The sequence below is a fragment of the Nicotiana attenuata genome, unplaced genomic scaffold (assembly GCF_001879085.1).
Source record: "Nicotiana attenuata strain UT unplaced genomic scaffold, NIATTr2, whole genome shotgun sequence".
In the NCBI taxonomy this organism is placed as follows: domain Eukaryota; kingdom Viridiplantae; phylum Streptophyta; class Magnoliopsida; order Solanales; family Solanaceae; genus Nicotiana; species Nicotiana attenuata.
This window is the reverse complement of record NW_017670642.1, coordinates 497,775-508,397: the sequence shown is the minus strand read 5'-3', so window position 1 is coordinate 508,397 and position 10,623 is coordinate 497,775. Positions and strand designations below refer to the sequence as shown.

At 35.1% G+C, this 10,623-nt stretch overlaps 1 protein-coding gene across 1 annotated transcript; it reads left to right on the top strand.

Annotated features, from left to right (window-relative positions):
• Positions 1-1,370: 1,370 nt before the first annotated feature.
• Positions 1,371-8,894, top strand: LOC109241833 (probable sucrose-phosphate synthase 2). The gene is made up of 12 exons (XM_019408648.1): positions 1,371-1,916; positions 4,414-4,646; positions 4,793-4,856; positions 4,950-5,648; positions 5,787-5,918; positions 5,999-6,130; positions 6,217-6,393; positions 6,475-6,528; positions 6,623-6,685; positions 6,808-7,749; positions 7,856-7,983; positions 8,304-8,894. Exons 1-12 carry the CDS (start codon positions 1,629-1,631, stop codon positions 8,584-8,586), a joined length of 3,195 nt encoding a protein of 1,064 aa, XP_019264193.1. The 5' UTR covers positions 1,371-1,628; the 3' UTR covers positions 8,587-8,894.
• The last annotated feature ends 1,729 nt before the right edge of the window (positions 8,895-10,623 follow it).

Here is a 10,623-nt window from a genome sequence, read left to right as displayed (position 1 = left end):
TTACGTTTCATAATGATCGACCCAATCTGAGTAAATTTACAAATAAAATAACCAAAGTAAGATTTTATGCATTAGATTACACAATGTAATATGCACAATTTTATGCTAAAGTATGATAAATAAGGAGTAATTAGTTACTTGAAATGTTAGTAGGTAACTAATGAGTGAGTTCCGCAACGGCTTACACAATATAAATTAATCAAATTTAGTTTCGTAAAGAGTAAGACAAATTAAAATTAATTAATAATTAAGTTTCATAACAGATGACAAAATCTAAAAATAATTAGTGCTTGAGTTACGCGCGATCGACCAATCTAAGTAAGTTCATAAATAAAATGACCAAACTAAGATTTTATGCATTAGGTTACACAATGTAATATACACAATTTTATGCTAAACTATAATAAACAATGATTAAATAAGTTATTTGAAATGTTGGTAGCTAACTAATTACTGATTCTACAACGGCTTACACATTATAAAACTAATCAAAATTCAGTTTAGTAACGAGTGACACGATTTAAAATTAATTGACAATTCAGTTTCACAATGATTGACGTATCTAAAAATAATTAGTGATTAAATTACGTTTTACAACACTGATCCACTCTAAGTAAATTTACAAATAAAATAACTAAACCATTAGATTTTATGCATTAGATTACACAATGTAATATACACATTTATGCTAAAATAAGATAAACAATGAGTTATATAGTTATTTGAAATATTAGTAACTAATTAATGATTGAGTTTCACGACGACTGATACGATTTAAATTAATTAGTATTTAACTTTATAATAGTTAACATAATCTAAAAGTAATTAGCGAGTTAATTACGTTTTATATTAATTGATGTAATCTTCAAATCATGATTATAACCGCTATTTTGATATTTAAATGGAAGTTCGTAATACTTTTAGCGACTATCGAGAGCTATATATATATATGAAAAATTACTTATCTATATTTTCTCTTGGTTGAAAACTAATAAATCTTTTTGAAACATTTATTTTGAAGATCAGAAATTTATAGTTTTCATCTAAGATCCAAATGTTTTATCTAAATTTTTTTCACCCAGATATTAAATTTTAAATTTAGAAAGAAAAAAAAAGGCATAAAATTCTCCTAAAACCTCTCTTCCGATCCAAAGCAGGCGCCCACTTCGCATAGGGAATAGCACAACCTTGAAATTAGTGTCACTCTTTACTTCATTCCTCTCCTTTGTTCTCTCCTACATTTATATTCCACGTGTCATAACAGGGCCCCACCTTCAACTGCCACGTGTTTCTCTCCCTTTTCCTCTCTTTCACACAGTTACATATATACATACAAAATCTCAAACTCTCTCTCTTTCATATCTCCCCATTTTCACAAACACAAACACAACTTTCTAGCCAAAAAAACCCCAAGAATTAATTTTTTTTTTAAAATGAAAAACCAATCTTTCATATAAAAATTTAATCTTTTCAATATTAATGTGAAAACCATTGTTTTTTATTCATTTTTTGTTACATTTTACTGAAGAAACACAATTTTAATTTCTAGCCAAAAAATCCAATCTTTCATGTAAAGATTAAATCTTTTTCAATCTTAAAGTGAAAACCATTGTTTTTTATAGATTAAAATGGCTGGAAATGAATGGATAAATGGGTATTTAGAAGCAATATTAAGCAGTGGAGCATCAGCTATAGAAGATAATAAAACACCATCATCAACATCACATGTGAATAATTTAACAGGTCATTTTAATCCAACAAAGTATTTTGTTGAAGAAGTTGTAACAGGAGTTGATGAAACTGATCTTCATAGAACATGGATCAAAGTTGTGGCTACAAGAAATACAAGGGAGAGAAGTTCAAGATTGGAGAATATGTGTTGGCGTATTTGGCATCTTGCTCGCAAGAAGAAGCAGGTTTTTAATATATATCTATTTCTGTTTTGGTCATTTTTGTCCATGCAAAAATATGGGGTTTTTTAATTTTAAAAAATGTTGTGAATAGTGTTTTTGGTCATTTTTGCAATTTTTGGTCATTTTTGCAAATTATGAATGTTGGATGAATGTAGAAATGGTTTTATATGGTTTTTTGTACAATTTTTACTTGTGTTTTTTCCGTCTTGGTGATTTTTTTCCATGCAAAAAGATGTTTTTCCCTTTAAAAGATGTAGGAATAGTGTTTTTGGGTCATTTTTGCAATTTGGGTCATTTTTGCAAATTCTGAATGTTGGATGAATGTGGAAATGGTTTTATGTGGTTTTTTGTTCAATTTTCAGTTGTGTTTTTTCTTCAAATTGGTGAATGTCAAAATGGTTCTTTTTTGGATGACATGTGATTTTCTATGCAAAAAGATGTTTTTTCCCTTTAAAAGATGTTGTGAATAGTGTTTTTTGGTCATTTTTGCAATTTTTGGTCGTTTTTGCAAATGTTGGATGAATGTGGAAATGGTTTTATGTGTTTTTTTGTTCAATTTTCACTTATGTTTTTCACTTATGGCTTTTATATATCTATTTCCGTCTTGGTGATTTTTGTCCCTACAAAAAGGTGCTTTTTTAAAAATATGTTGTGAATAGTGTTTTGTGGTCTTTTTTGCAAAATTTGAATGTTGGATGAATGTGGAAATGGATTTATGTGGTTTTTTGTATAATTTTCAGTTGTTTTTTCCCCCTTTCTGCTCATTTTTCTTAAATTTTGTGAATGTCAAAATGTTTTTTTAAAAATGTGTTTCTGTTTTGTTTTCTTTTTTGGTGATTCCATGCAAAAGATGTTATCAAATAGTGTGTTTATGTCATTTTTGCAAATCTTGAATTTTGGATGAATGTGGAAATGGTTTTTTTCTGGGGTTTATTGTTATTTTTACTTGTGTTTTTTGTTTTTCTGCTCATTTTTGTAAAATTGGGTGAATGTCAAAATGTTTTCTTTTAATATCTATTTCTGTTTTACTTTCATTTTTGGTGATTTTTTTGTCCGCACAAAAGATGTTTTGGATAGTGTGTTTATATATTTTGGAAAATTTTGAAATTTGGATGATTGTGGAAATGTTTTTTCTGTAGTTTCTTGTACAATTTTCACTCGTGTTTTTGTTTTTCTGCTAATTTTTCTTCAATTTGGTAAATGTCAAAATGATTTTAATTATGTATGTTTGTTTCTGTGTTTGTGTCAAATGTAAGTTTGTGGAATAGGAGGCCACTGGTAATTTTCTTGTCATCCTATTGTGCCTTGTGTTTTATGTTCTTTTGTGCCTTTGTACTTCCTGTTTTTCCGTTTTTAATAACGGTAGTGTACGGACCACTAAAACTTAGATAGATGAGAACAAATCACCTAGTGTATTTTTGTCGCTGCTTAAATTTGAAATTGTAAATCTTGTATTCTTGTAGCCAGAAAATGTGATCTTCTGGCGGTTCTCGAAATTCTTGAGCTACATCTGCTTTAAGTCTTTTTAACTGTAACTTAGATTGGTATTTGAGTATCTTTTGCAGAACTTGAGATAAGCTTTCAATTAATGGACTACTTACTATAAATTCGATTACAAGGAAAAAGGAAATGGAATAGATTTTTCTAACTTGCAGAGATACACGTGTGCGCGAAGATTCTGTGCTTTTCTCAACGTCACTTTAAAAAGTGACCTTAGACGCCCGTCCATTTTCATCGCGCTTCCGATATAACCTTGCTTTTTAACCTTCATCTTGCCTTGCAATGGGAGTTCTGATTTTCGCCGTCCTTAGAATAGTGCTCTCTGGTTTGTCCACAAAATAAGTAGTCTAGATTTGGATGGAGCTGGACCGTTACATTAACCAAATAGTCAAGGTTCACGTGTGTAAGGGTTGTCTTGTTAACTAATTTTATCTAAAACAACTCTCTTCGGTCCTTTGCTGGTTAAACTCTAGTCCTGTCAGTCAAATACATCCAATGTTTTCTATTTTTGAGCTCTTGAACATGTATTTTGGCCTGACATAGGGACCGGTTCAATGGAAAATGTACTTGTCTTTAATTGTTAATTGGAGAAAGCATAATGGTCAAAACCTGATAGCTTGGGTGCTCAATGTTTCATTGTTACGATGAAGTTTTCTCTTTTAATCACGACACATCGCTCGTAAAGAATAAAGACCTAATAGCTGACAATGAAAGGAAATTTTACATACAAAGCATATTGGCCGCTGGATGATCTATTAAACAGTGTGGAAGGTGAATTGTCAATAGATTTTGAATCTTCTAAAAATTCTCGCATTTTACACTTTCACCATATTATGTGTCACTGTGTTGCAAGGTACGATTATCATATAGTATCTAAATTGATTCTTAAGAATATGTGACCTCATTTTGTTTTAAGATATAAAGCAACTTTATTTCCAACCTTTGTGCTTGTAGAAGAGAAAACATTTTTTTCTACTGAAACATTCTGATCGTTTCTTAGTTGGAATGGGAAGATCTCCAGAGGATAGCAAACAGGAGATTGGAACGAGAACAAGGACGCAAAGACGTTACAGAGGACATGTCGGAAGACTTGTCTGAAGGGGAAAAAGGTGATGTTTTAGGGGAGACACCAACTATTGACAGCCCCAGGAAACGGTTCCAGCGGAACTTTTCCAATTTGGAAGTGTGGTCAGACAACAACAAGGAAAAGAAGCTTTATATCATCCTAGTTAGGTACATATATTTTGATGCAAACTAGAATATATTCAAATGCTTGTTTCCATATTTCTATGTAAATGCTTAGTCAAAAGCTTTAAGCATTTGACTAAGCTAGTAACTGAGTGGGTTATAACTTTTAAATTACCAATCTTCTTTACCAGTTTGCATGGACTGGTCCGAGGTGAAAATATGGAGCTTGGTCGTGATTCTGATACCGGTGGTCAGGTAAAACTACGACGCTTTCATAATATAGGAATTATTTCCTTTTAAGTTGCTGTCTTAGCACTGAGATCCTTACCGTGTCTATCCAATTTTCAGATTAAGTATGTTGTGGAGCTTGCCAAAGCACTTGCTAAGATGCCTGGTGTATATAGAGTTGATCTATTCACTCGCCAAATTGCGTCACCTGAAGTGGATTGGAGCTACGGTGAGCCCACGGAGATGTTAAACACAGGTCCCGAAGATGGTGATGACGCCGATCTCGGAGAAAGCAGCGGAGCTTATATCATAAGGATACCCTTTGGTCCTCGTGATAAGTACCTCCGGAAAGAGTTATTATGGCCTTATATTCAGGAGTTCGTAGATGGAGCTCTTGCACACATCATTAATATGTCAAAGGCTTTGGGTGAACAAATAGGTGAAGGCCAACCTGTTTGGCCGTATGTAATCCACGGTCATTATGCCGATGCAGGGGATAGTGCTGCTCTCCTTTCGGGCGCTTTAAATGTTCCGATGGTCCTAACAGGACATTCACTTGGTAGAAACAAGCTAGAGCAGCTTATCAAGCAAGGCAGGCAATCAAAGGAGGATATTAATTCAACATATAGGATCATGAGGAGGATTGAAGGCGAGGAGCTTTCGCTGGATGCTGCGGAACTCGTTATCACAAGCACCAAACAAGAGATTGATGAACAATGGGGACTATATGATGGATTTGATGTAAAACTCGAGAGAGTTTTAAGAGCTCGTGCAAGACGAGGAGTCAATTGCCATGGTCGCTACATGCCAAGGATGGCGGTAAGAATGCTGTTTCATTTTATATATATGTGGACACACACTCATGCGCGCACATATGTAATGTCTGTTGTTCAGTAACTCTTACTATATTTAGGTTTGTAGTCAAGGCTCCGTCTTTGATTGACACCAAATTTGTAGGTTATTCCGCCTGGAATGGATTTCAGTAATGTTGTGGCTCAGGAAGACACAGCTGATGCTGACGGGGATCTTGCAGCACTCACTAATGCTGATGGACAATCACCTAAAGCAGTCCCCACCATATGGTCTGAGGTGGGTTGCAAAATTTAACAAATGTCGCTATGCTCATGTGCGAATAATGATTGTCTGCTCAAATACATGGCTTTTCGCAGGTCATGCGTTTTCTAACAAATCCACATAAGCCAATGATTCTGGCACTGTCCAGACCAGATCCAAAGAAGAATATAACCACTCTCGTGAAGGCCTTTGGAGAATGTCGCCCGCTAAGGGAGCTTGCTAATCTGGTAAATCGGTTTGACTCAGTTGCTAAATTTGCTGAAAATGAATGATATTGTCAAATACTAATACAATAGTAAAATATTTGATGCAGACACTTATAATGGGAAATAGAGATGACATCGATGAGATGTCCGCAGGAAATGCTAGTGTTCTCACAACTGTGCTGAAGTTGGTTGATAGGTATGACCTTTACGGCCAAGTTGCCTTCCCAAAACATCACAAGCAAAGCGACGTTCCAGAGATATACCGTCTCGCTGGCAAAACGAAGGTTCGTTAAGTCCTCCGGTCCTTGCAATTTGTGTAATATTTTCTTTATGACAGCGGTTCTCATGGTATAGAAACTTTACAGGGAGTCTTCATAAATCCAGCTTTAGTTGAACCCTTCGGACTGACTCTAATTGAGGTTTGTTCTGGATTTAATCCACTTCCGGCATCCTTCAATTTTCTTTTATGGTTATGTCCTAAATTTTCTTTTGCATATCTGTAAAATTCTGTAGGCTGCTGCACATGGACTTCCTATGGTCGCTACTAAGAATGGGGGTCCAGTTGATATTCATCGGGTATAAACATTTATTCAGATGATCAGCAGCAATTTTGTTCTATACATTGATTCTCTTAGAGTTATTTAAAGCATGAAATAATCTAGTGGATGAAAATTGTGTAAACTTCTTTTCCTTATTAGGCACTTAACAACGGATTGCTCGTGGATCCACATGATCAGCAAGCAATTGCTGATGCGCTACTTAAATTAGTATCAGAGAAGAACCTGTGGCACGAGTGTAGGAAGAACGGTTGGAAGAACATACACCTCTTTTCATGGCCCGAACATTGTCGAACATACTTAACCAGAGTTGCTGCATGTCGAATGAGGCACCCGCAATGGAAAACCGACACTCCGTCAGATGAACTGGCTGCAGAAGAGTCCTTGAATGATTCGCTCAAAGACGTGCAAGATATGTCCTTACGACTGTCTGTTGACGGAGAAAAGACATCATTAAATGAATCATTTGATGCGTCTGCCGCAGCTGGTGATGCAGTACAAGAGCAAGTTAATCGGGTTTTAAGCAAAATAAAGAGACCGGAGACAGCTAAACAAGAGTCCGAGGGTGACAAAAAGGACAATGTTCCTAGCAAATATCCCATGTTACGGAGGCGACGTAAATTAATTGTAATCGCTCTAGATTGCTACGACACAAACGGTGCTCCTCAAAAGAAAATGATTCAGATAACCCAGGAGATTCTCAAGGCCATTAAGTCAGATCCACAAATATCAAGAGTATCAGGATTTGCTATCTCAACAGCTATGTCGATGTCCGAACTGACGGAATTTCTAAAATCTGGAAACATCAAAGTAAATGAGTTTGATGCTTTAATCTGCAGCAGCGGGAGTGAAGTGTTTTATCCAGGAACTTGCACCGAAGACAACGGCAAGCTTTATCCGGACCCTGACTATTCATCGCATATTGAATATCGGTGGGGTGGCGATGGTTTGAGGAAAACAATTTGGAAATTAATGAATACACAAGAAGGTAAACAGGAGAAATCTGTCACTAGTGCTATTGAGGAAGATGTGAAATCAAGCAACTCCCATTGCATTTCCTACTTGATCAAGGATCGCAGTAAGGTGGATATTTTCTCTTTTTCTGACACGAGAAATTTTGATTTACCATTAGAGATAGTTTAATGTATTCCAAGTACTTAACATATATGTTTCGATAATCTTTCATCAGGCAAAGAAGGTAGATGATATGAGACAGAAGCTTAGGATGAGGGGTCTTCGCTGCCATTTGATGTATTGCAGAAATTCAACACGAATGCAAGTTGTTCCTCTCCTTGCATCTCGGGCACAGGCACTCAGGTATTTTCTTCCAGATTGATGGTCTAATAGTCTTTTCGGAAATTATTTCACATATTGTTGAAATGTCCTTGGCCTGGATCACTAAAAGGGAAGCTCGGTGCATTAAGCTTCCGCTATGCGCGGGGTTCGGGGAAGGGCTGTACCTTCCTTACCCTACATTTCTGCAAGAGGCTGTTTCTACGGCTCGAACCCGTGCGTGACCTCCTGGACACATGGCAGCAACTTTACCAGTTACGCCAAGGCTCCCCTTCTTGGCCTTCACTAACCTCATCAATTTGTTTGGCAATCTTACGATCTCAATATTTCTGTCATTTTTGTAGGTATCTTTTTGTACGTTGGAGATTAAACGTGGCGAACATGTGTGTGATTCTCGGTGAAACTGGAGACACAGATTATGAGGAACTTATATCCGGAACCCACAAAACACTGATCTTGAAAGGGGCTGTCGAGGAAGGTTCCGAGGATCTGCTAAGAACACCAGGGAGCTACCTAAGAGAAGATGTCGTTCCACCGGAGAGCCCTCTCATCACCTACACCAGCGGGAACGAATCAGTCGACGAGTTTGCCAATGCATTGAGGCAATTGTCTAGATTAGGCAAATAAAATGGTACTCAATGCTATTCCTTACAAGAAGTCACATACTATACATCAGTCTTATTTTTTCTTTTTTTGAGGTTCTATTTTGGCAAAGTTTAAGGAATGCAATAATTTGCATGTCAAAAGCATTTCCTGACTTCAGGTTATGGAGAAATATAGCTCATTCACCAATTCCATTTTCTCTTGGCTGTTTCTATACAGTTAACAATTTCTATGTCAAATTTTGACTTTCATTAAAAGGGTAATACATTGTATTGTCTTATGTTATCTGGTATCAGTGGCGGATTTACAATTTAAGGGTTCAAGCTTTTAGATTCATAGTGCTAAACTCATTGTATTTAATATTTTGGTGAAATTTTGGTGGTTTTTCACTATATATTTATGTTCTCTGTCGAAAATACTGAATTCAATTGGGCTGGAGTGTTTATAGTTATCAGTTTGCTTGTATGTGCATTAGTCGCAAATAAGGAGGGGTCGGATTATATGAATTTAATATATTTATTTACTCTACTTAGGAATTTTCGCGGATTTTGTGGTTGCATGGGGAAGTAGGAATAAATAACTGAACTAATTTTGTACTTTTAAATTACCAATAAAACCTTTTGGCTCTCTTGTTTAATTTTAATAAATGCATTTTAATTTGGTTCTAGTTAAACTAAAGTAAATTCAACTTCAATGATCACGACATGTTGATATTGATTGAGACTAGTTTAATATTTGATATTAATAGAAGTTAGTTTGATGGAGATAGTTGACATCTTTTGGCAATTGTTGATAAGTTAACCTTTTAATTGGGAGCATTTAAAATTATCATAATCTTTTAATTAGAAAAATATTATAAGAATTTCGGTTGGCCATGATTCGGGTCAGAAAATGAAGAAAATCTTTGTAAGAAGCGCTTCTCTTTTTAATGAGTCTAACATGATACGAAGCTGTATTAGTTATGGTTTCAAAGCGAATCATATTTTTTTTTAATGAGTCTTACATGACACGAATCTGAATTAGTTGGGGTTTCAAAGTGTATTACGCTTCTTTTTTAAATGAGTCTTACACGACACGAATCTGAATTAGTTGGGGTTCCAGCGTGACTCGAACTCGTGAACTAACAGTCGTGGGTGGAAGTGTTTTACCAACTAAGCAAGTCTCACTTATCACATTGTCCTTTTTTATTTGTATATATAAACAAAAAGATAAAGTGAGGATTTTCGAAATAAAAGTCTAAAATTAAACATGGATTAGAATATTTTAATTTAAGGTCTAAAAATGGATAGGCCATCTTTGGGCTTTGTGAAAACAAAATCTGATAGCGTCAAACTTTTCTAAAAGTGCCACCACAATCGAAGAACTAGCAAAACATTTTTTTTTTTCTTTCTTTTTTATGCTTTAAGATCTTTAAAACGATGTAAACGCCCCAACTTTTTATATTTGTAGTTTTGTATTAACGAAATTTCACCAAATGTTTGTAATTAAGGTGCTTTAAATATTATTATACAACAAAATTTGACAGCTTATACACCTTTTTTTTTTAACAAATGGATGTATTTAGTCCAAAATCAATTTATGGCCTCATATTAGCTGTATATGAATTGAATAAGTTCAAAATTAGTGGTGGGATGGAATAGGGGCTTTTGCATCTATACCCGGTTTTAGGATCACAATTGAACCTATATCCACTTTGCAAAAAAGTTTGCAAGCATACCCACTTTACGATCAACTTCAGACTTATCGGGTCTGAAGTTAAAAAAAATTAGTCTGAAGTAAAAAAAAAAATAGTCTGAAGTGAAAAAATTACACTTCAGATTCACTTAAGGCCAAATAGGTATGAAGCGCAACCAATGATTTCATGCACTTAAGGCCAATAAATCTGAAGTGAAACATTGCACTTCAGATGCACTTAAGGCCAATTAGTCTAAAGTGCAACAAACGTTTTCCTTCACTTGAGGCCAATAAATCTGAAGTGAAAAATCACACTTCAGATGCACTTAAGGCCAAATAGGTCCGAAGTATAACCAATGGTTTCATGCACTTAAGGCCAAATGAGTC

What these genes read in the sequence shown, in the direction of transcription:
- LOC109241833 (XM_019408648.1), top strand. Translation starts at nt 1,629, where the DNA reads ATGGCTGGAAATGAATGGATAAATGGGTATTTAGAAGCAATATTAAGC. An exon ending in TCGGACTGACTCTAATTGAG is followed by an intron (nt 6,529 to 6,622) that starts GTTTGTTCTGGA and finishes AAAATTCTGTAG; the next exon opens with GCTGCTGCACATGGACTTCC. An exon ending in GTCCAGTTGATATTCATCGG is followed by an intron (nt 6,686 to 6,807) that starts GTATAAACATTT and finishes TTTCCTTATTAG; the next exon opens with GCACTTAACAACGGATTGCT.